Raw genomic sequence first — 26,546 nt, forward strand, 5'->3', positions numbered from 1 at the left:
CAAGGAAAGATCAGTTATATGTAATCCACAATTGAGTCTGACTAAAATAAATGTCATAACACACTTCAAGTCCTATAACCAAAATTTGTCATAAGACTCTTCAATTCTAGTATGAGGAGGCATAACAGGTTTCAATAATCAATAAAAAAGTGGGTTTGAGACATGATCCTAAAACCATTCATTGGACAATTATTTAAATCATAATCTCTAAAACCCCCAGCAATAAGCAATATCTCCCTGCCCCGACTCTCCACATTAATTTCTCCCATCACACACACTCCCAATATTTTGTACAAGATAATCATTCAACTTGAAAATAACAGATACTGCATGGAATACAAACCATTACAAGTGAACGTGCAAGATGGAATGACAGAAATTTGCATCAAAAGTTACAATCAAATATGGCATCTCACAAACAATCAATTATTACATCATCAGCGTCATCAATATTCATGTTTCCTCTACTGAAGACATCAAGGCTTGACTAAAACTACTGTGATTGTCATCTATTTCAGATCTATGTGCTTCGAAAGTACAATGCTATTCATTTCAAGAAACATTTTACTCTCAGTCAATACAACTTGCCCTACTCTCGTAAATAATTTCCCAATGATACCATTTGACTGGAAAAACTGCTTTATTCAAACTAGCAGTCTGGTGTGCAAGGACAGATTGTCTGTAGCCAAGGACAAGGCAAAGGTCTACTTGCCCAAGGTCTCTGGGGCAAGGCCAAAGCTACATGCCTGAGGTCACAGGACAAGACCAGGAACAGATAACTGGCCTTAGAACCGGCCCAAGAAACATGACACTGACAACTGCAGAGAAATCTACATTCATTAAAATAAAATTATACCAGAGGAATTCATAGATAAAGGAACTCTACTTTTTCTTTGATGTTCTTCAAACTTAAATTACTCTATTTCATTGATTGACCACTGGCAAAAAGTAAAGAAAAAAGTTACAACTGTACTATTATAAAAAGAAATGTCATGTTCTCCCATTTTATGGAATATTTCTTGGGAAAAAAAAGATATGAATTGCAATTAGACAAGCTCAGAATAACGATCAATGCTGAATCGTATTCTACTTCTGCTCATTTGTTAATTTTTATAAAAACAGGACTGTTTTTTTTAATTTAGCAAACATAGCGCTATTCCCAAAATGGCAGGACACCACTATTTGGCATTTTAATAAGGTGACCCCCCCAAAAAAAATATCACATGACAAACAAGGAAAAGAAGAATTAAACTATTTGAAAACATCAAAACACCTCTCTTTAGCAGTATTCCAGCCTAAAATTTTTCAGAAATTCTCTAAATTGAGTTAAAAAATGGAGAAAAAATAACACTTTTTTGCAGTTCCACCTCTCGAAAAAAGGGTATGCATGATCATGTGACTTTACTGATGCTTGTGACGTCAGTGCCAGAGTGTCCTTGCCCTTGCTGAAACAGAGATCATACACTAAATGATCACAATATACCATAAAATTGACTGAAAGTCATAATTAGGAAAGACCACTAATAGACAACTTTATGGAATTTTTCGGATGCACATTATTTGTAAAGAAAAAGTTTTCTCCTTTCCATCTTATATCATCATATGAAGGTAAAAGCCTATAGAAAAACTCCCAGTAAAAACTAAGAGTAGAAATGTTTGTTCAGATAGATGCATCATCAAACACCCCGAAGAATACATGCCTTTCTTCTTGACTATGCTACAAGTTCACAATATCATATTGAATACAAAACTAATCTCCAGAAGCTGGATATGTACAATTTCCTCCATAAAGGCATACCTCATGCAGGTAAAAAGTACTTTTGAAGTACTTTATTTTATTTTCATAGGGCAAGACCCAGTAGTACAAACATTACAAATGATGATATGACAATGGAATATTTAGTGCTGTAGTTGGGAACTAAATCTTGTTTAATTATTGTCTGGCTAAATATTTAATTACAAATCAGGCAAGTAAAAACAAATCTGTTTCTAAAAAAATGATTTCAAACTCGACTACACTGATTTTCAATCCTGACAAATGCAGGCAGATCTTGTCTACTGGTAAGTTTGAAATAGCCATGTACTTATTGTTCAACTATTTGATAATTGATTTCAAAACCAAATGGGCAGAATTCAAATTAAAATAAAATTCTAATATAAATCTGGCAAAGGAACACATACACTTCAACAATATTCACTTTTTTATACTCAGTGCGTGGGAATTTATTTCCCTTTTGTTGTTTTAGTACTGATGGTTTGGCAAAGCGACCTATGCTTAGAAGAAAAGGACTCATTAATTTAACTACAAGGTATGTTACCCTAAGAATGCACGGTCGACGTGAGATTTGCCTGTGTGTTTACTGTTACCACTGCAAGTTTTTAGCTGGCTCAAAATACATGCTAGATTGCAATTTATTTGGGATCTGCTTGTACTCTATACAGTATTTCTCTCTCAAAAACATTGTTTTCTCAATATGCAAAAATGAGTGCTAGCACAGCACTCAAAGAAGTTTGAGTGGGGTCCGACTTTAGTGGAAGGGTGTAATCTATTTCTAATTGTGAATTAAACTACTAGTACAGATTCATTTCTATGCAATACTCGGTCCCCTACAGATATAGAACTAGTGATTTCATACTTTATATCTTGTCACATAATAATATGCGATAACAGTTTCCACTTAAATGGAAAATCATTCAATTAAAAAATAAAGCAAGTATAGAAAAAAAGTTTAGTTATTTTTTTTGAAAATATACAGAGCAATGTACATATGCACACACATATTTTGAAAAATTATTAATTGAGAACATTTGCAAAATGGCTGCCTTAAGATGCAATCACAACATTCAAAAGATGAGAGAGAGAGAGAGAGAGAGAGAAAAAAAGGGTACAGGCTTTATCACAAATACAAAATTTTACAAATAAGTCACTGTATAACGATACAAAAATAACACCTTTTCTCCTACGAATTGCACCTTTTAACCCAAATTCTGTCATAAAATTCTCTGGACACTCTCTTAGATTAACTACGATAAAGAAGTAACAGACAAGGTTTTCAATTGCAGCACAACCATGATTTGAAAAATGCACAGACCAAGGGCATTGCATTATGGGAGAAAGAGATTTCTTACATAGTAATCAATCAGATAAAAGCCTACGTTGCTCTCTAATGTAAAATTTCCATTTCTACTGTTCTTTCAAAATGACCCCGTTCCTTTCTTGGCCTCTTTCAATCTCTCCTCTATGGCACAAACACATCCACATGAGTCCTTTCTTTCTTCACTTACTTATTTATTCAGTCAGTCACTTATTTCCCATTAACAAGCCCCGAGTTAATGGCAAATGTAATCGATCAAAACTGAATTTCGTCTCGACATGATTAGGTATATCCTTAATCTTTCTCTGAAAGCTACTCAATTTCTACGCAACTCAATCTGCTGAGCGCTTTGTTTAAATGAAAGTTACTTAAGTTTTGATATCAGCAGAAGTTCTTTGAAGTTGATAACAAGTAATTTCATGCAGAAGGAATGTTTTTAAAGATTTAAACATTAAGTCTGAGAAATTAAAAATCTATTCTAGTGTTTTTAAATACAGACTTATGATGGAGCAATGCAAGAATCTTACAACCAATTGCAAATTTACTTGGGGTGCCCAAATCAATCGTATGTCTTGCAATTAATTTCAAATTCACAATGGATTGTTGATTTGCTTCCTGCAAAAAGGAGTGCACACTGATCTGCTTCAGCTAAAATTGATCTTTCAATTGTAAACTTGCAACAGAAATTTGCAATTGATCACAATCACTTTCTTCCATCACCAAAACAATTTTCTTCAACACCTAAAATGTGAATGAATGGCATATCTTGTACACAAACTGATTTTACACATGTGTGTACTGTAGTAATACACAAATCCTCCCATGTACATCATACATGATAGGTCAAGAAAAGCTGCCGGAAACACCCACAGAAGTGAAAAAAAAATAACTGAAGGAAAAAACAAGGACAAACAGTCAAACAGAACCTGTGATTGGCTTGTAACTAGCCAATCACATTAGATCATCTAGTGGATCCCTGCCTCCAAAGTAGTCCAGGTTCTTGGCAGGTCGTTTCCTGTAGTCGCTGTAGTCGTTGAGGATATCATCGTCGCTAGAGACGTCGCCGTATCGATACTCATCTTTGTACTCGTCAAACAAATCTTCATGTCCTGTAGACAGATCAGAGAAAAATTAAGAGAAAACAAAATGGAATACAGTATACAGATATTGAATGTTGAGTGCAATGGACAGAATACTTCATGAGGTGAAAGATGAAATGATCCATTCAACGAGTCGGAGCCGAGTTGAATTGATCATTCATTTCATCTTTCACCGAATGAACTATTCTGTCCATTTGCATGAATGAAAAGAACATTCATTATTTGGTTTATATGACACCTTAAAATAGATTCTTTTTTCGTTTAAAATTTATGAATTTCGATGCAAAATATGGTCATGCAGTGTGAGCTTGGTCTGTTGATTATCCTGTACATACAACATGCGCGCTGCAAACACGGGAGGTTTACCATGGGTTTTACTTGTGGTGCCTGCAGTCTCGGTGCGCACGTGCAGTGGACGAAATCGAATGGATCCAAAATTGCATGGTTGATGACGTCATTGTAAAATAGGCTGAATGATCGATATCAAACAACCAATCAGATGACAAGGATCTGTCTAGGTGTCATATAAAATGAGACAATTGGAATTTGAAGTTTATAGTACGGTAATTCTCTAAGAGTTTACACTGTACGTCCTACCCATTGTTCCTAGAATGACTTGTCTCTGGCTTCTAGTTCATATGAAATGAAATGGTTTCAAATTATCATGAATTGAGCATAAGTGCATGAGTTTAAGTAAAAAAACAGTGAAAATGGGGTCTTGTAAGGAAAAAAAATTGTTGGAATCACCCAGTATCAGAATAAATATAGATTGATAAAAAAGATAAATTTGTCTTTTAAAAAAAAATCAAAATTTGCCAATTTGTGTGGGGGGAAATGGTGATTTCCACTGTACTGTCAATTTGAAAATTCTCATGATTATTTTATTTCAAATATGTTTCAGCACTGAATGAAAAATACTTACCCAATAGAACTTGCCTTAGCATCTCTCTTTCTCTTACTTCTAATATACTTGCACGATATTTAGGGCACTGTTTCTTAAGTTATTGGGCTATAACACAAGACATGGTTACTATGTCATGAATAAGTTATACAGGACCTGATGGAAGAGTAGTATCATCAGAGTGAAAAAGGAATACGAAATATATGGCTACCCTGGGTAAATTAAATGGTTACCCTGGGTGAATAAAAGGCTACCTAGGGTGAATAAATGGCTAACCTGGGTAAATAGAATGGCTACCCTGGGTAAATAAATTAGCTACCGTGGGTAAATAAAATGGCTACTATGGGTAAATAAAATGGCTACTATGGGTAAATAAAATGGCTACCCTGGGTGAATAAAAGGCTACCCTGGGTGAATAAAAGGCTACCTTGGGTGAATAAATGGCTAACCTGGGTAAATAGAATGGCTACCCTGGGTAAATAAATTAGCTACCGTGGGTAAATAAAATGGCTACCATGGGTGAATAAAATGGCTACTATGGGTGAATAAAATGGCTACCCTGGGTGAATAAAAGGCTACCCTGGGTAAATAAATGGCTACCCTGGGTGAATAAAAGGCTACCCTGGGTAAATAAAAGGCTACCCTGGGTAAATAAAATGGCTACCCTGGGTGAATAAAAGGCTACCCTGGGTGAATAGGAACATAATTATTTGATCAAACAACATCTCACGTTTATCAGGATCCTCATCTGGGTAATCATTCCTCCAATTGTTTTCATCATTGCTATCGTCCTCATCATCATACGTCTCATGGGATCCTTCATCAAAGAAATCATGTACTAGCTCCTCATCCTCCAGCTGAACAAAAATACCAATGCAAAAGGGATATGCAATGTATCAACAAAAGAACCAAGAACAAAATGCATCAAGATATTGTATACATATATTCTGATAAATCTGCATTTTATTTATAGGAAGATCTACAGTACATATACTATATAAATATTCATGAAAATGAAAATCCATATTTTAACATTCAAAATGAAATCTGAAATAAAAATGCTTTGAAAATTCTTTTTGTCTAATTGATCGTGGGCTCGGCAGCCGCTGTGTAGTGCCAGATCGACGAGGCTCTATCCCTTTAATTGTTGAATGCCAAACAGGGTAGCAGCAACTCCCATCTTTTAACGTCTTTCGGTCTGACGTGGCCAGGGTTTGAACCCCCGAACTCCTGGTTGTGAAATGGATGCTCTACTACCTGAGCCAACACATCGGTATCATATCAAGTATTGATAAACTTGTACATTTTCCAGTTTAGAGATATTCTGAACTGTGGTTTAATTCCAGGGTAGAAGAAATTGTCAACATTTTCTTTATAGAATAAACTGACTACTGTTTCGATAAGGTTGTCATTACTAACAGGCTGCCATTTTCTGACTATTGCCATAGTAACAGCAATTATAAACCAATCATAAGCAAGGATTTCATTGAAAGAATCACAGTATGATGATGGCCTGTCATTGAGGACAACCATGAAACGATACCCAGGGAAACATTTCATGGAAGGAATTATCTGATGTTTCATCCATCAAAGTCTGGTTTATCAGACGGATACCACAGAAAAAGTCGTCACCTGTAAAACTCAAAATTCTAAAGCAAGAATTTGTCAAATCTAACAGTTGTTATAGTAACAGTCAGACACCTCTCATTCTCAGCAAATCAGAACCAAGATCTAACAGCTTTAAGTGGTTTTGATTAGCTGGTGAAATGGGCGGAAATCCCAGGGGGGACAGGGGGACGTGTCCCCCCTACCAAAAATATTAGGGGGAAACAATATCAAATGTCCCCCTACTATTTTTGGTCTTTTATTATTGAGAAAAATATATCACTTCACAATCGAAATAATACATGTATTTTGGATTAAATGACATTTACATTTTGGGTGAAAACCTTTTTTTTTTGCATGTCAAATTTTGTTTTTGTTAAAATGACCTTATATTTTTGGTGATAACCTTTCTCTTGTTTTGCTTGTAAAATTTTCCAGGCCCTGGTACCCCTACCTTTGGGGACAGATTTCCACCCATGGCTGGTGAGAAGCATAGGTGTCTGGCTGTTACTTTGGTAACCATCTGCTAAGGCAGATGAAACCTCTGACAAGTCCTTTCATACCTTTCATAAGAAATACCCTGATCTCTTGTTTTGATGGTTAAGAACCTATTTTAGTTGATATATGAGGTTGGTTCTATTACATTGGCTCCAGCGATGATTGTTTCGCTAATCAATAGACTAACTTAAGTCATAAACCTAACCCTAAACCTAACATAAACCCTATCCTAACCTTTCATCTTAGAATACGATGAAATAAAGCCCAAAACAATTGTGTCACCACATATGATGAAAGTGTGAACGTATCATGATATGAATTTTAAAAATATCTTGACTACCTTTGATAGGAACCTACCTGGACACCGGTGACAACAGTCTGGCCAAAGTCAAGCTGATTATCATCCGTATAGTAGAGATCGTAGACGTACTCGCTGGCGGAACCAGCGTCGATGACCAGCTTCTCTCGAATCATCTGCACCGAGTTACATGTGATGGAGTCTGTTTTGGAGGATTGCCTCTGGTAACTACTTGAAGTCTTAGCCAAATAATTCAAAGAAAAAGAAGAAACACAAACTGAATTGAACTTTAAAAGATATCGCAGTGGGAAAGAGGGACAAAATTTGCTGGTTTGTAGCCATTTTTTAAAAACGGCTACAAAAGAGCTATACTAAGGGAGAGAATAGGGCTGCAAAACAGCTATAAAACAAAAAGTTGCTCACTGTCACACTGAATAAGATGAGAGAAAAATAACCAAACATATCAATATGACACAGAAAGGGAAAGAGTACCCCAGACAAAGGGAAGAAAGAAAAAAGAGATAGGTAAAGACAGAAAAAGAATGAATAGGAGGGAGAAGCAAAGAAAGGAAGAGAGAAAGGTATAGACAGAGGCAAGAAGAAACATGAACAATCTTTAGTAATCTCAATAAAATTGCACAATTCAATTCTGATTGAAATGTTTGTCACACACCCCCCGATTTCGTATCCAGTTCAGGATAACAATAATTTCAGTCATAAATTTCTTAGGCCTCTCTGTAAACATGATATGCGTGGAAGCATCGTGGTGTTGTGGTTCTTATTCTCGCCTTTTAATCAGCGGGTCATGTGTTCGAATACCACCGCGGCCGAGCATCCTTTAGTATGGCATTAATCCACCCTTTGCAACTCTCCACCCAGGTGTTAAATGGGTATCCGGTAGGATGTGAAGCAAAGAATCAAGCGCTGTATAAATGTAGCTATTATTTTTGTTTACTAATTTTCGGCATTACTCCTATTTGTTTAAGATCGGTATGCTCGATCTGTAATGAAAATCATAAGTCAGAAAAAAATTGAACCAGTGGGATTCGAACATGCCATCTACTGCTTTCCGGGCAGCGAGTTAACCACCAGGCTATTTTGGTTCACAGCTAAGCCACGATGAACTGGAATTCCGAAAATGCCGAAAAAAGCCTCTTCATTTACTGTAACTATTATTATTATCATGTTTCATCAAGAACAAATGAATGCAAAATACCTCTTCATCTATGACAGCATCAAATAGACTGAAAAGCTCGTCCTTGGCTCCTCCTTTATTCCGACTGACACCATTACTGACACTAGAGGGGGCACTTTGCCCATCGAGTTCTTTCAGATTGACTCCCCTGTACGTTGATACAATCTGGAATCTTCCCTCTTGCTGAGAAGCGAGCTGGGACGCTCGACTTTTGCTTTTAGTGTCCTGTTTGGATTTTGACTTCGACTTTGATTTGCTCTTCTTTGATTTCTTGGATGAGGACGATGACGACGACGATGATGTGGAGGTTGATGTGGGTTTGGGCTTGGCCTGGGGTTTCGGGGGTTCTAGGTTGGCGTAGAGATGGACTGTACTGAGCGCTGCTTGTATCCTCTGTGAAATGGGTTGGTCCTGTATAAAGTGGAAATATAATAAAACAATAATCCAATGAGTATGTCTTAAGCAAATGTTTAACAAGCACTCGGAAATGGTAAATTCACTCAGGAGAAAATATATTCACACTTATCATATTGAAAAACCTGTAATAAAAGCCATGCTAAGGTAGAGGAAAGGTTTAATGTCACATCCAAAATAGACAAATGGGCTTAAGAAATAAAACAGAGAGTTGACTTTTTAATACCTAGAAGAGTAATTATTTATCTCCTATCAAAATGTCATGAAATTCAGCTGAAAATGACATCTAGAAATTCCTTCAAGAAATATAATTTTTATCATGACAGGTTTTACACAAAATGGAGCTCTCATGCTCGAGTGAACCTCAAGCTATGAAAATACTTACCATGATTTTCTTATTTACGAGATAACTGGATATACCCATTTGATTTGCTAGTTCATTACGATGAACCTGCGTGCCGAATATAGAGTACACAATTATTCCTGCGCGCGCGCTGCATCTCCCTACCAACGCACTATCCCAAGATCGTCGCGCAATTTGGCGTCCATTTCCTCTCATGAGCCTGCGGGCAAGACATGTTGTCACACAAGGCGAGGGGTAGGAGGGAGGGTTCAAATGGGTATATCCAGTTATCTCGTAAATAAGAAAATCATGGTAAGTATTTTCATAATTTACATCAATAACTGGGATATACCCATTTGATTTGCTAGACCAACACGGATTCAACGTGAAGGGAGGCATGTCTAGACTAAGAAGTGCGTTAAAATAGGGAGATGAAGACACAAAGGCCGTTGCCTTACGGACAGGGGAGGCGATAAAGCCTCATGTGAAGAAGTCCTTAAGAGCAAGGAGTGAAGGAAAGAGGGGCGTCAATAGACGGACCTCGAGAAGTCGTGAACGACGATTCCAAGAAAGAGCCCAAGAAGAATGATACTAAGTATCATGGGCCCTCGGCCTAGTGTCAGGAGAACAACATCACCAGCTGACTAGAGCGTAAAATTCGGAATTTGTTGAAATTTTCAACAAGAATCGTGATCGGAAAACTGTAGCTTTAAGGCTCAGTAAGTGATCCATCGAACAATCTGAGAAGGCGAGAGATCTCAGAAGCCTCCGCGTGGGAGAAAGCGCCCAGAATTCGATATCCGTCTCAAATGCGTGAGGGCAGAACATCTGCAGAATTCTGATAGAGAGCTGTGGCAGAAAGTTACTAGCGGTCCGAAGGGGACTAGGAACGACGGAGAGTAGGGATTTAAGAAAACCACTCGTAAGGCAGTCAAGGGTCGAGAAAGCGACTGAGTGCCATCCTTTTAATAAGAAATACCACGGACCTGCTGCCTATGTAGAATAAAGCAGTCTGGTTAAAATAGCTCAACCGGGCGTGTCAGAGAAACAGCGCGGTACACATCACGACAAAAGTGTGATAGACGAGTGATCGAGAGAGAACTCAGGATCCCCTTTCTCCCGTACTGATCGAAGCACCCATCTGAGGGTGCAGTGCCCGCGGTGGAAGAGGTGGCTTGGCTCAAGCCACCATTGCCGAGAGAGCCCGTGAGGCTAGGCTGCGATGGATGACCGCCGGGCGGGGGAATCCCTAGCAGCAGCAAGTGTACGCCAGAGGGAGCTGGCGAAAAGTCTCTGTCATGATCATACGTGAAGGCGACAATCAAGAGATGTTCTAACGAACAGACATCGCCAGATATGATACCTCAACAGTACGTTCCCAACGGAATCGAATGAGGTAGCAACGGCCCTGTCCTATCAAGTTAGGGACGGAAACTGGCTAAGAGTGTCGATGTCCTCGCTTGAAGAAACAAGCGAAGGAGGGAGACTTGAGGAAAATAAACACAAAAATTTCCATCAGTCTGCGGTGAGAACCAGTTGTTTATGAAAACAGCCACAAGGCCTGGTCTCTCAGGTGATCGTAAGAGCAAGCACCGCCGGCGCCGGTTGCGGCAGCGTGGAACAGTCCGATATCGGAGAATAAGGAGTTCCAAAAAGCTGCGGGGGGCGGCAAAAATGACGCCCTAAGCAGTGGGGGATGAGCATCTAAGTTTCTAAAAGAAGAACTCCAGTGAAGTAAATCACTTACATGGAGAGACTCATCCGCAGTCGGCCCGAGAAAAAGCGGGTCGTAGTGATTGTGGTTAGGTAGGCATAAGCATACATGCATCCACGGTTACATCATCCTCGGTCGTGCGGTGACCATGGCCACATGCATTGCATGGAGGGAGGATGAAAGCAGCATGCGAGGTGACTCGAGTGTGCCGAGTGAAAAAGCTTCTAAATAAGAAGACGATTCGACAAATGGGCACGGTAAGACATCCACCGTAGACCACTCCACACAAGGAGGAAACGGCGGAGACGCCCGCAAGCTTGACCCACATAGAGAGCAGTCTATAACATAGACTGTTAGAGCTCGACCGATGGTCTGAAGGCGTACTGTTTGGTGTAAACTCGCCGACCCGGTACGGTGGGTGTCCCCAGAAAATAGGCATAGAATGCCGACAGAGAAGTCTGGGGCTTTAAACAAGCTTGAACGCACGTACATAGCCAATAATCTCATGAGATGTACGGCGGTTTCTTTCCTCCGAGATGATGCTTACCCGACCGGGAAGGACTCGGGGAACAGCTGTGAATGTCAACAGGAGGGATATCTAGCATATGAAAAGCTGATTCCCTCCAGGTATTCGGTGCGGGTGCTTTCGGCGGTGTCCGGCTGGACGACCGGTGATGGCAGCTCGGGCAGGGCTCGAACGAGCCGCCCGAATACGAGACAATAGGTTAACATAACCATAATGCACCGGGTGGTGAAGGCGTAGCGATTACTAAGCACAGGAGAACTTTAAATCGCCGTGACATTCAGATCCGATATACATACTCATAAGTTCGGAGAGCTATGAGGTAGTGAGACATACCGCTGAGCGGTGATGGTGCTCATATCGGAGTCGCCCTCTCTTCAGCGGCGATCGCTGGAGGACGGGTGTCTGTACTAGCCCTGACTCTGGCCTTGCAAGGGTAGGAGCTAAGTAAGACAGGGCACCCTTACTTTCGAATAGAAAGTGAGGTTCAGGCCAGAAACCGACGGTCCCGTCGTCTGGGCGGACGGACCGCGGACGTGATAGGTTGCCCCCTCAAAGCAGCCAAACATTCTCACGAGAGAAGTGCGGCATGCGGTATGTAAGAGATTCTTACCTCCAATCTACGGGCCCGCTTAGGGGGTAGAATGGAGAGAGTTACCGCTGAAGGAGTCGTCGCCGTACGTGGGCTTGACGTAGAGGGCGAATTCGGGAGTAACTGCATAAAAAGGGGAATACCCATGCAGGTAACTCGCCGATGGCTACCCGGAGTGCGGGTTGGCGAGAGAAGTCTCAATCCGCTCAATACCCGACGCCAGCAATAAGACCGCGGCGGTCTTATAATGACGGAGAACACGAGGATAAGAACCCGTAATGCTCGGGGACGCATAGATGCAGCCTGAACGGATGCAAAGTCCAGCCGTCGGTCACCGAGAGCTTGCCGACATATTGATGCTTGAAAGCCGTATGTCGGAAGCACCTGCATAGAAACGGGGGTCACCGTGTAGGTGAACAGCGTTTCAATAAATGCCCGGTGTGAGAGGACAGGTGATTGCTTGAGCCGCACAGTGCTTAGCAAGGCGGCTGAAGCTGATATGAAGCGTGGGTGAATTACCCGCACTGCTCATGGGAGTATGTGCGACGCCTGACCCACAAATATCGGGAGTCTGGTGACATAATGGAGGGCGATGCCCGTATGTCGATAACACCTGTGTATTAGCGGGGATTTCCCTTGCAGGTGCGTGAGCCGGCGAATCATGAAATCGCCGGTGACTCTCCGAGGTGCAAGATGGCGAATGTCTGCTTAACCTGCCCGGTGCTCGACACGGCGGTTTTAGCTGACAGGGAGCATGAGGATAAAGATCCGTGATGCTCGAGGGCGTTCTGTTGTAACATGAAGTTACGACACATGGCCATCGGCACAAGAATCAGAAAGAAAGGTCTGCCCGCAAAGTGGGATTAGCGACCTAGACTTTCTTCTTGTTATTCCTCTTCTGTGCGGCCCCCGCCGGGGGGCAGAAGAGGGAACAATCATCGGGAGTCTGGCGACATAGTGGCGGGCGACGCCCGTATGTCGATAGCACCTGTGTATTAGCGGGGATTTCCCTTGCAGGTGCGTGGGCCGGCGAATCATATTGCCGGTGACTCTCCGAGGTGCGAGACGGCGACTGTCTGCTTGACCTGCCTGGTGCTCGACACGGCGGTTTTAGCTGACAGAGAGCATTAGGATGAAGATCCGTGGTGCTCGAGGGCGTTCTGTTGTAACATGAAGTTACGACGCCTGGCCGTCGGCACAAGAATCAGAAGGGAAGGTCTACCCGCACAGCGGGGTTAGCGACCTAGAATTTCTTCTTCTTCCTCTTCTATGCGGCCCCCGCCGGGGGGCAGAAGAGGGTATAATGATTGGGAGTCTGGTGACATAATGGCGGGCGACGCCCGTATGTCGATAGCACCTGTGTATTAGCGGGAATTTCCCTTGCAGGTGCGTGAGCCGGCGAAACATGATATTGCCGGTGACTCTCCGAGGTGTGTTGGATGGCCGGTGTCTGCTTGATCCGCTCGGTTGGTAGTACCGTCGGCTGAAGCAGGCAAGCCTGGGGGTAAAAACCCGCAGTGCTGGAGGGCACTCTAGATTAGCTTGAGAAGCTGAGAGGCCTGGCCATCAAAAGAATCAGAGGACAGACCGCCCGACGGAGCGGGGCTTACGTCTGTGGTTCTCCTCTTCTTCTTTTCTTCTTCTTCGGTTGCTCCGGCGCCGGAGCGGAAGAAGGGACAAGAGGCTGGGCTGCGCCTGTCTTCCTCTCCTTAGCTCTCCCACGGGGAGAGCTAGCCGAGCGAGAGGAGGCGTCGGCCGAATCTGACGGCGTCAGATTGAATTGAGAGTCCGACACGGTCGGACTCAGGTGCCTCTTCCGACTAGGGGCTGGTAGCCCTTTGCCGACGCTCCCTAGAGGGGTCTTACACGGCATCGAGCCTAGTCTTTGCCGGGTGGAGAGACCCGTGCTCTCCCCCCGGACTTTAGGTGACCCGATGGCCGGTGGGTCTGACAGCCCTAGAGGAGTCGCCGTTTTCTGTACTAGTGCGACGCTCCCCAATAAGGTTCAGGTTCCGGGACGGAAGCCTTGGCCATCACCGTGCGGGCACGTGGTCGCAAATCCACGGTTCCACCCTTATTAAGCGGGACACGTGAACGCGCGTCCACGGTTCCACCCCTTTGAGAGCCCACGGGGCTCTGACTCTGTTCTCGCTATCTATACTACCTGTGGTGGGGGATAAGACCCCGGTGTCGGGCCCCAAAACAGCAGCCGCCTGAGGCTCTTCAGAAAGAGAGTCCGAAAGGCTCATTATTGCCGTAGGGTGATCTAGTAGTAAGATAGAAAAAAAAAGAGAAGCAAAGGGGGTAGGGGGGGGAACAAACCCCAACCCAGAAGACAAGGACCTCAAAAAGCGGACTTTTGAGAGTCAAAAACGGATCTCACAAGGATGATACAAGGTAAAATCCCAGAACAAAGGAAACAGTAATAATTGAGAATTATTAAGAGACACTGTCCCTGAAGTCCGTTAGAAAAATTAATTATTTGATTATCACAACAAGAATCTGCTTCCGCCAAAATTCTGAAAAGAAGGAAGGGGGGAAGCATCTAAAAAGAAGAAAACACTAAGTTTTCTTCTTTTTTTTTTTTGTTGTTGTTTTGTTGTGTCCACCTGTTCAAAAGAAAAAAAATAATAATTTTTCTTGAGGTGAGGATCAGCTAAGGAAAAAAGGGGAGCAAGATTCCCTTTCTTTTTTTTTTTTTTTTTATAAACAAGAAGTTTAAGAAAAAAAAAATTATAAGTCCAGAGACCGGTAGCTGACTTGAAAAGGGGGGAAAAACAAAGATAGCTTTCCCGAGAAGGAAGGCCGAGTCAAAGGCGACGAACGCTGACAGGAGACGGCTTCCTAAAAAAAATTCTAAGTATTCTTGTGAAGGAAAGAAAATATTTTTTTTTTTTTTTTTTTATAATTAATTGAATAATTAATCAATTAATAAACACAAGAACAAAGGATTGATTGAAACAAAAGAACAATCAACTAACTCGAAACAAGAAACAAAGAACTTGAATCGAGGCAAAGGAGCAAGTCAAGAATTAAAAGAATCAATCAATTAATTAATTAATCAATTAACCAATTAATTCAATTAATAAATACAAGAGCAAAGGATTGATTGAAACAAAAGAACAATCAACTAACTCGAAACAAGAGACAAAGAACTTGAAACGAGGCTGGAATACGACGCTCCTAACGTCCTACAGAACCTATCTGTGGAAAAATAAATCAATTAAATTCACGACGAGTCGTATAAACGAAGAAGTCAGTGAATAAAAAGAATTAAAAGGATTAAAAAGGAGCGAAGACAACGCCCGAGCAGGAAGGCGCGGAGCTATGGGGCGGAGAGGTGAAGACAACCCGCCTGTGAGAAACGTATCTTTAAAAAAACAAACTCACGAAGAGGGACAAGAAACGTTAAAATAATATCACGGAAGCTCCGCGCGACGTGATAATCCTATAACAATCTTAGATGAGAGAAAATAAGATTGAAATAAGGGAAGAATTGCACAATAAAGTATCCAAACGGAAAACAGAAATGCAATTTTGAGAGTGTACTTAGCTTGCGACTGCACTCGACCGCAGGCGAAAGTAAAAGAGGAAATGGACGCCAAATTGCGCGACGATCTTGGGATAGTGCGTTGGTAGGGAGATGCAGCGCGCGCGCAGGAAAAATTGTGTACTCTATATTCGGCACGCAGGTTCATCGTAATGAACTAGCAAATCAAATGGGTATATCCCAGTTATTGATGTAAATTACTACTCTCTCTGTTCCACCTTTTCATTTGATTTTGTTTCTAGAAATTCTTCAACAATGAATATTGCAGTTTGATCAGGGTTTTCATTAACAAAAATAAGCATCCATTTTATTGTTCTTTGAAGAAAAAAACGCCACCCACACAAAACGCCAACAAACTGAAATAAATACAACATAAAATATTTGCAAGACATATTGTGTAACTGTAATACCAATAATCAGATAACAAGCTGTTCCAATGTACACTGAACTGATAAACAAGGATAATATGATGTAAGGACCTCCATTGAGAGGACAGCACCCTCGTATCAAGGAGCTAATTTAGATGGCCAAAGCATCACCGCCAGCGAACGGATGCACACCGCCGCACCGGATTTAGACTCGTGCCTGGATCCTCAACCAAGCGTGCAAGATGCTAAATGGATTTCTCACATGTGCTGGAGCAGGCGGTCGGGTGGTGACAGTCGTGTGCAAGGAAGACAGTGAGAGAAAGACAGAGAAGGTGGGTTTAAACCGCCTCGATCATAAGATTTCCCGTTAAATCACGAGAACTTTTTTAGGCTAAAAAATACCCATTAATTATTCCTGCACTCATACCGCCCCAAAACATATCCTTCGGGATAAGTTCCTGAAGTTACGAGCATGCGCAGTGTGATCTGATAAGCAGGCAAGGTGCGAGATTCAGAATCACTAGCCCAGCAGACACCCTCTGCGCCCGCGCCAAACTACAAGCTGGGCTATAAGTTCTTGTAAATTGCTTTCACATTGCCAAAATACCTGCGACCTGCGACCCCGCAAAAGTTCTTGTAATTTTGTCATGTACCTACATGTACTATTTAGCGGGTATTTTCTTTCAGGAAAATTACCCGTAGTTTGCTTTCACATTACCAAAAGAACTGGTATTTTCTGATCGGGGTAAATTTCCTGATCAGAGAATACCTGGAACTGACGAACTTCGAGGCGGTCTGAAACCACCTAGCGAGAGAGGCTGTCATCTCATCTTATAAGATGGCAAACTGCATCCTAAGCTGTATTCATCATCCTTGTTTACGAATAATGGTATCCTTATGATTTTCATTGTGGTACCCTACATGTAATTATAAATTTATAATCACGGCATGATGGTGCAAGAAGCTGTCCACTCTATGGAAGGTCAGTGCTTTTATTATTTGGTAAACAAATATCATATTTTTATCTCCCCATTTAAAATCATTGGGTGTCATTGATGATGGATACTAATACTTTGAGGTGCAAAACTGCATTTTCTTACAATTACATTAAGATTTATATATCAAAAATTTGATGAAAAATTGTACGGGTTTTGATAAAATACCGGTAAATACCGTACAAATACAACATACGGTATGCTATAAAATATCTTCAAGTTCCACTTGCATCTCTCTCTCTTCTCACTTCTCCCTTCATTTAAACATGAATGGTTTCTGCCTCATCACATTGTCTATAGATATTCAGGACTTTCAACCTTCCAAAGGCCTCTCTACCTCTTTAACTCACCCCTCCCTCCTTTTCTCCCCTCTCTCCTCTTCTTCCTCTCTCTCTCCTTTCCCCTCTCTCCATCTACTTCCCATTTTTTCTCTCTCCCCCCCTCCCTGTCTCTTTAAAAGTAGAGCATTCAGGTGTGAATGAGACGGTACATGTATGTAACACCACGTAATGATTTGGGACCAGACAAATGAATCCCCACAGAAAGGCCAGAGACATTATAATCTAAATGAACCAGATAAAATGAGGATGCGTTACACAGTCTACAAGGCCTCGTCTTACAAAGAGTTGCCATTGATCCAATCGACTTCAACTATGGAAAGCCAGCAACATTAACATCTTGTATGCATGTTTGTTAAAAATGTTTTCTATGATGTATATTCAAACATTGTTTTCTTGAAAATTCAGTGTGCTTCTCTTATATAAAGGACACTTTTAAATTTCTTGAAAAAATATTATGACAATGATGGATTTCCATAGAATGGAGGTTGATCAGATCAATCATAACTCTTTGTAAGACAGGGACCCAGATGATATATACGCTGGGAATAGCAGAGTAATTATAAACAAAAGTACATCAGCCTGTTCAGTGACCCATCTTCTCTGAAGGAAGGATTACAAGGACCTGCATGTACTAGTGATAGTGTGCAGAATAATAACCATCATAATTGGTATTGGTCAACTAGGTGTTCAGGGCTCTTACAAAGAGTAACAATTGATCTGATCAATCGTAACTCTATGGAAATCCATAAGTGTCATAATTTTTTCTATGAATAGTGACAAGTCGAAAACTGGAATTATTTGAAATCTTAAGGCATAACTTTTAAATTTAACAAGATTTAAATTCAAATCTTTTCATCTTACACTTAAGGTTTAAATGTAAATCTAACATTCGTCTGGTTACTGTTCACAGCCGATCTGGATAAGTTTTAAATTAGTTTTAAATGCTTGGAAGTTAGAGTGAAATGTAAGCTGAAAAGCAAGCATATATAGAAGTTGGTAGACACAGACAGGTACATGTGAGAACACATAATACTTAATATCTGTCATTGGGCATGAATACAAAGCTTATTTTGCACATTACTTTCCCATCAATACCTGCACAAACCATTTACATATTGGTGGTACAATATTTTTCATATAAATATGCAATTCAAAAAAATTAAACAAGTTTCACATACATGTATCAAGTCACGTTTCCTTTAATTTCACGTTTGCAAAAAAAACCTTTCTATTTATTTACTTTTATGTATCCCTTGATCTTTGTTCAATTAATTGCTTTAACAAAGATCAATACAACGTTCAAAATATATATACATCTATTTTGATCTATTTAAAGGATACCATATTAACCTTTTTAAGATCATAATGTTTCATGTAGCATAATCGATTATTAAACACACAAGATGAAAAGTCAAAGAAAGCCTCCCCTGATCTGATCTCCTCCCTCTTTTTCTTCTTCTCTCCATTCTCATCCTAGCTTTACATCTAGGGAAGATTCATGAATCTATATCATCTATTGATTGAAACCTCCGAAGGAATAATTCTACTTCCTGCACAATGCATGATGGGTATTGATTGCTTTTTCCTCTCTCGTCTTCACACCGGCGACTAACCCGCTGTCGCAGATGATCCATTCCAAGTGTTCGTTGACCGTAACATACACGGTCAAGGTCGGCCAGCCCCCCTCTGACGATATAATTGTCCATCTTCAGGAGCGCTCGTCAGCTTTTTCGTGGTATAATCAGAGAAATTGAATGCTAGCTCAAACATTTATTTTGGAAAGGCAAGCAAGAAGCCAAGCATCAACTAATATCACGGCAGAACGAATTGATCTTGGTCGTTGGTCCCAGAGTGCATTTATCAGGCAGGACGCAATTTTCAAAATCAAGCATTTATTTTCTATAAAAAAAATAATAATCATTTATTTTTTCCTTTACTTGGATTGAGCACTGTTCAGTTGCCATTAGTTTTTTAAACATCATTTTATGTTGTATTAATTCAATCTGGTTTAATCAAATTAACATCCTTTCCCAGTTCCCATTGAAGTTCCATCTGAACATTTTATGAAAGTACTTGCCAGACATTTTATCCAAAAAATCCCATTTTATGTGACAGTTACCATAGTAACTGTGCCTCTCGGCAAATCAAAATCGAGGAAAGTTGTCAGATCTGACAACTTGTCAAACAAAAACGTTGATGAGACGCTCCTGCTGTTATTCTCAACAATATTTACTCCTCATGAAACGAAAACAGTATGGCTGAATTGATTCTTGATTAAAACTGGTCACAGTACCAATTTACCACCACTCCTTGCTTTAATGATTTCTCCGGCAGTCTGGGTCCTAAACAGTCGTTCATTAAGGCAGTGCGGTGGATGAAAGATGCTCACCAACTGTAATTAATTCTCTATGAACGAGATAGTCATTTCACGGTGGTTAATTGAAAATCAGTATTGTACTCATTATGACAAATTCGAAAGACATACATGTATATACATGTGCATATTGTTTGAGGAATGTGTTTTTCCACTCCTGATAATAGAAAACTAAACACTAAAAATTTTTCCCAGGATTCCAGGATTGACTATAGGCACAAACAATGTTGTTGTTGTGATACATTTGGGTTTCACCCTCTGAAAATATGACATGACGAAGTGGACAAGCCCCCCCCCCCCCATTCCTGATACATTTATAGCGGATATTAAAAATGCATTTGTTTTAATTAAAGTACCTGGGAGAAAATACCACAAACAAAAGCTGGCCTCATCACCATTAGAAGTCTGAAGGACTGCAGAACTTGCCAAATGGACTGCCTATTACAATACCACTGACCAGAGAAACAATAGTGACCACATTTTTGTACATATAACCACATAGAAAAAGAGTAAAAAAAAATAACCACTTTGTCAGAAAATGGTAGGTCCAGCAGGGGTCTGCCCCCCCCCCTTCACCATTCATGATAACCTTTTTTTTTGTTAAAAAAAGTTTCTAGATCACCATAGACAAAATCCAGGATCCATCATTTCAGCCAACAAATGTATATATTATAAAAGGAAATATTGTGTTATTCAACACCTGCTATTAACTTTCTCAACATTATTTTACTAAAAACAGATGAAATATTTCATTTTAAAAAATACATCCAGTTCTATTATCACAGTGACATTATAAATGCTTTTCTTTAAGGCACAACCTGCACGAAAGACCAGATGAGAAATCGATGATAGAGACAGAGAGACACTGGTAGATATATTCACTGGATTCTGTTCCTTTAATCAAAGCAAGACTGCTCCTGAAATTACAGTCATCTCGGGTTTTACGCAGCAACGTGTAAATGTCAACGTGAGTGGAGCAGGCTAGGCTCGGTGGAGTGAATGGAAATCAGAGGAGACGTGGGAAGAACAAAAAAAAAAGAAAATGAAAGTGCAGCGATAAGACAGAAGGATTGAGCATAAGTGTATGTTATGTGTGCATGAAGGTGTATGTGTGTGTGTGTGTGTGAAGGTGTGTTTGTGGGAAACAGATAGATAGAAAAGAGAAAAGAGAGAAAGAGTGAGAGAGAGAAAAAGACACAAAGAGGGAGGATAAAAGAAAATAATTAAAAGCAACTAAGTACATGTAGGATAGAGGTCGACAAGATAACTGGGAGATGGCAGGGTTAAAGGAAGAAAGAAGATGTAGATATATGGATTTAATGAAACCAAAACATAGATACAATTATACAAATGGAGCAGTGAGGAAGGGAGGGAGGAGATGAAGGTATACAAGACCAGGGCGGGGAAGGGGGGGGGTGACAAACAGAGAGAGAGAGAGAGGAGGAGACAGAGAAGATGTATGAGGTAGAAAAACGGGGACTGAAAAAGAAAATCCCGATAAATCTACCTTGAATATTGGAAAGTGTGAGCTATGCACCTCGAATGGCCGACCTTATGAAAGTACCATCACATCTTTAACAGTGAGAAGCACAGTACATCATTGCTTTATGCTATCGTGCCACAAAGAGAAATGAATCACCTATTAATACATGTTTGTGAGTCAGTAGTACACACTGGGTGTAATGATCACTTTCTAATCAGTGTAGTAATGATGGTAATGAATGATGAAATGTTACACTCATCATGGTTGGTCGGGTGACTGTAAATGTACATGCGACTTTAGATGCAACAGAAAAAAATGCACGGTGGCCACGGGCGATTCGCCACCAAAACCTCTGAAATTGTCATGGTAAAAACCAAAGACAAGGGCAAAAAAAAATACTGAAAAATCTTTGTTATAAATTTGAAATTTTGTTCATTACATTCAGTTTTAAGCATCATGATTTAATAACATTTGTCCTGTCAAAATTACTATAATTCTAATCATTAAAACAATGTAACTAACAAGACCTTAAAGACACTTTCTAGCCCTAAAAAAGTAAAGTATTGCTCACTTTGACTACTAAACTTTGAAGAAAAAAGAATATTAAACTTAATAATGTTGTTATCTACATTAGATATGAAATTGGAAGGTACTTTATTAACTTTATTTAACAATGCACCTCATTTTTTTCTTACAAATGCAATGAAAACAAAACTAACCGGTAAACTAAAAGAAATTATAGAAATTCTAGGTTGTTTCTCCAAGGTCTGTACACCATCTATTAAACCATGTAACACACAGCAAAGACTAACTATCATGAAAGTGAGTTTGATCTTCTTCTGGGTTAAGTCTGAAAAAAAAATAAATGAAAATGAAATCAGAGCAAAAAATCAGGTTCTACAGAATTTGCTCTTTACTTATAATATCCACTAGAAGTATAATATTAAAATCTGTGTGCTATGACAGAGGATACAGGACCTCTTGGAAGGCTTCTTTTCTTTTGCATCTATGATCTTCACCCACACTTGACCATTGAGTATGAATAATTATTGTGGGATCAGTCTAAGTATGGTCAGTGGCAGTAGGTGGTTATCTCGATAATGATGGATTGCCGTAAGATGGATTCTACAGAAAAAGGTTTCATAAGACTGGGACAACGGGGGCTGTAGAGGCTCAGGAATACATTACATGTGGACAGAAAATTTCAAGAAATGACATTGTGATTGTAACTGCAATCTAATTTTTAGTTCTTCTTTTAATTTTTCAGAATCACCACCAAAGCAGCAAAGCTCATCAACAATGCTCATGAACAATGTTTGGCAACAAAGCTTACAACAAAGTTCAACCACAATGCTAGGCAACTATGTTCAGCAACAATATTCAGCAACAATGCTCATTAACACTGTTTGGCAACCACGCTTTTAACAAGGTTCACCAACATAGCTGGGTAACAATGTTCAGCAACAAAGCTCAATAAAAATGGTACACATCTTTTTTAGGAACAAAATCAATGGGATAAGAAACAAGATAAGGAATAAGAAATAGTTACAGATGCAAAAAAAAGGCAAAAAGTCTGTACAATCAAAAATTGAACAAACCAAAAAGGTTTGCATGAAATAATTTGACAAGTTGTATTTGAGTTGTATGTATCTTTCAACACAACTCCTGAAATCATTATGACTTCAAATAACATGAGTAAGAACATCACAATGAAATCATTAATATGTAATCACCATGCTATTCATATGAAAAGAATCATATGGAGGCCTACAATGTATGCTGATGACAATGTATTGAAGGTAAAAATTAACAGGCATTGTTTATTATCTTACTTATCATAAGTAATGCCCATGTACTATTCCACTTGGAAGACAATATTTGGCTGCCCTCCTGTGACCTGCCATGTCACGAGCCTTGCAATGGGGCGTGCAAATTGGCAATGCGTGCTGGACCACACGCGACGTTGCTTCTAATAAACCATCACTCATATCGGACCACTACAACGCGTCCTCGCTAGGTACAAGTGATTCACATGGTGAATAAAAATAAACTGCCCTAATACCCCACAGGCACACACACTCCAGGGCAAAAGGAGGAAATTAGTAAGCGGACACTCGAGAACAATCAATTGCGGTGCTCAAACGGGTGTCCGGGCGGGAGCCTTCTTGTCGACGGCCCCCGGGACGAGCCACCCTCTAGCAAGGTACAAGGGTTGAGTCGATTTAGAAAGAGACATTAAATATGAATTTGGGTGTACAAGTATGGATGTGGGAAGGGAAGGGGGAAAATAAGACAAGAAAGAGAGAGAGGGGGCAGGGGAGAGGGAGGGAAGAATGGGTACTCCATCAATGGAAATGTTAATGGATTGGTGTGCCTCAGGCTTTAGGACAACTCGTTAATCATCACTGCCATCGTCATTAGAAACCTCCACATCAAAATCATCACTATCATTATCTCCATCATCATCATCATCTTCATTATCATCATCATCATCACTATCATCAAAAACCTGAAATGAAGGAGGGGGAGGGTAAAAGAGTAAAGTGTTAGAGATTATCAATAAGTACTTTGGAGACTACAAAAATACTTTGAATAGCCTAGAGTATAGTAGCTATAATCATTAATATCATCCTCATTATCTTCCTCATCCTCATCTTTATCATCATAACCACCAAATTTAAACCATTATCGAAATTGTGATGGCAATCATAACAACCTTCACCACCACCACTATAATCATCATAATCACTACCATCATATTTATCACCACCACCACCATCATCATCACCACCGTCATCATCATAGTCATGTTCTTCATCATCATATTCTTTATCAGCATCATCATTAATATCATCTTAATCATCAACATCATCAACATCATCAAAATCATTATCACTTCCACTTTCAACAAAATCCTCATCATCATTATCTTCATCATCATCACCACCACCATCCTCATTGTCTCCATTATAAAGAACCCCCGTCTTTACTCTAATCAAGAATCCATGCTGTAATCATATAAGACAGATTTTCCATCCCACCAGATCAAAAACATTTAGCATGGTTTGACTTTTCAACAGGAGCACTATTCTAGCCATCAAACCGCAAGCAAAGCAAATCTGGCATTCACTGATGCAGGTTGCTAGCATTATCTCCAGAAGCAAACATATCCCATTACTACTACTCGCCAATGATCTAGAATTCACCAATGCATAATTCATCAAGAATTAGATTCTATGACACCAGACCTGTCATCATCGTAGAAACCTGCCAGCCGCAGAAACCTAACTTCAAAATAAAAAAGGCAACTATTAACATTGCTGTTTTACAATCACCAACGTGTACTATTAGGTCCTTTTGGTAAATAGTAAGCTTTAGATTTCAAATGATGCAAAATCTTCCAATCCCTTTTTATTTATGTGCGGTACAGCTGCAGCTAAAAAAAAGTTAAAGCAGACACAAAAAGCAGCCATTTCAAGTCCTTAACTATCATAAATCTGGCCTGGTTGCTAACCCTAAATGCAACATTCAGAGCAGAGTAATCCTCTAATTTAGGCCAATTGGAATGATAACACACTAATTTGCTACTTATTTCATTTTATATACTGCATTAATTGCATTACCAAGTACAGTTGTATTAAAGTACTTTTCCTCACAAAACAATTAAGTTTCTTCAATCATACAAGTAAAATTATCTATTATCGTATTATTGATAGTTATCTTAAAAAGGTATATTTCTAGCTATTATAAAACAGTAAATGAGAGACCACACACTGTTTGTTCATTCTATAAAGTGATTTTTTAACAGATCATGAGCAAATTAATTGGATGAAATTCCAATTCAAAACCTTTATAGTATTTCACGCAAGATGCTACAGCATCTAATTACTATTGAACAATGAAGAACAATCCAGCAATACATAGATTTTACTGTTATAAATTCTTATTTTTAGCCTTTTATCTGCTACACCATGATGAAGGAAAATTATCACAGATACATGCAAGTCATCTGGATCCCCCCTTGAGAAAGAATTGCAATCAAACACAACAAGATATTAAACACAACTTAATTTCCATCCAATGAGAAGCAAGTATTTCGACCTTGAGACTCTGGATATCTATAATCTACCTACAGCATGTGTAAACCTCTACTAACAATTGTGCTGCAAACTTAAACAGTAAACTACATAATGGAAGATTCTTAAACCCTAAACCTTTACCATCATTTTACAAATTCAATTATGAAATGACCAGCAAAGTGATGTTCATGTAAGCTTCATTATTATAACAAATTGCATTCAAGAGAGAGAAGAGCATAACTTCACATAGCCAATGCATTGTGAACATGTATCAAGACTGATACACAATTAGCATCACAGCCAAAGTACAGAGAGTTGAAAGAGGGATTTCCATCCCTAATCAGGAGTTCCATTTCCCACTTATTGGATTGGAGGGGACGGCGAAAGGCTTATCATCGTCCTAATGATCACATACCTTCACAAAATCTACCACTTAAAGTGATGCAATTTGAAGGATGTGAGATGTATACAGAGATGGTATTGCATTACAATGCGGTTGAGTGAGTAGCAGTCTGATACCCTGTTCTCACGAGAGTGAAGGAGGATGTGCACTCCATGGTAAGCACCAGGGTGGTACACTGGTATACCACAGATCCTTGGCATGCACTAGGGTGATATACTGGTACATGACTGTATACCGCAGAAATGTGCAGATCCATGGCTGACATGCAATAGGGAGGTATACTGGTATACCACAGATCCATAGTAGTCTGCAAGCATAGACTCTTATTTGACACTTCAACCAATAACAGGTCTAGAGTAAAGACTAGATGCCAAAGGCTCTATCTGAGCCAGCCACAGTACATACTGTGCATGTGGTAAATCTAGTCTCACTACTTCAGACTCTGCATTACACACTATGCAAGTTGCGAAAACAAAGGGTCTGTGCCTGCAGACTAGATCCATGGCACTCACCACGGCAGTATACTGGTATACCACAGATCCATAGCACCCACCAGGGCGGTATACTGGTCTGGAATAATGGGATACCACAGATCCATGGCATGCACCAGAGCAGTATACTGGTATACCATAGATCCATGGCACCAACCAGGGTGGAATACTAGTATACCACGAA

At 39.9% G+C, this 26,546-nt stretch overlaps 1 protein-coding gene across 1 annotated transcript; it reads right to left on the bottom strand.

Annotated features, from left to right (window-relative positions):
- Window positions 1-1,438: 1,438 nt before the first annotated feature.
- On the bottom strand, window positions 1,439-17,615 carry LOC121409759 (probable RNA polymerase II nuclear localization protein SLC7A6OS). Its single transcript, XM_041601665.1, has 5 exons — window positions 17,542-17,615; window positions 8,714-9,149; window positions 7,557-7,736; window positions 5,827-5,953; window positions 1,439-4,204 (listed from the first exon to the last, which is right to left on the bottom strand). Exons 1-5 carry the CDS (start codon window positions 17,613-17,615, stop codon window positions 4,047-4,049), a joined length of 975 nt encoding a protein of 324 aa, XP_041457599.1. The 3' UTR covers window positions 1,439-4,046.
- Between the last annotated feature and the right edge of the window lie 8,931 nt (window positions 17,616-26,546).

Source organism: Lytechinus variegatus, chromosome 2, assembly GCF_018143015.1.
Source record: "Lytechinus variegatus isolate NC3 chromosome 2, Lvar_3.0, whole genome shotgun sequence".
Lineage (NCBI taxonomy): Eukaryota > Metazoa > Echinodermata > Echinoidea > Temnopleuroida > Toxopneustidae > Lytechinus > Lytechinus variegatus.

Bases quoted from the DNA above. Each gene is read 5' to 3' on its own strand.
- LOC121409759 (XM_041601665.1), bottom strand. From the start codon at position 17,615: ATGGGAAGTAGATGGAGAGAGGGGAAAGGAGAGAGAGAGGAAGAAGAG. The intron at 7,737-8,713 runs GTATTTTGCATT...TATTTGGCTAAG, and splicing joins ATGCTGTCATAGATGAAGAG to ACTTCAAGTAGTTACCAGAG. The intron at 4,205-5,826 runs GTGAGATGTTGT...ATCTGTCTACAG, and splicing joins AGATGAGGATCCTGATAAAC to GACATGAAGATTTGTTTGAC.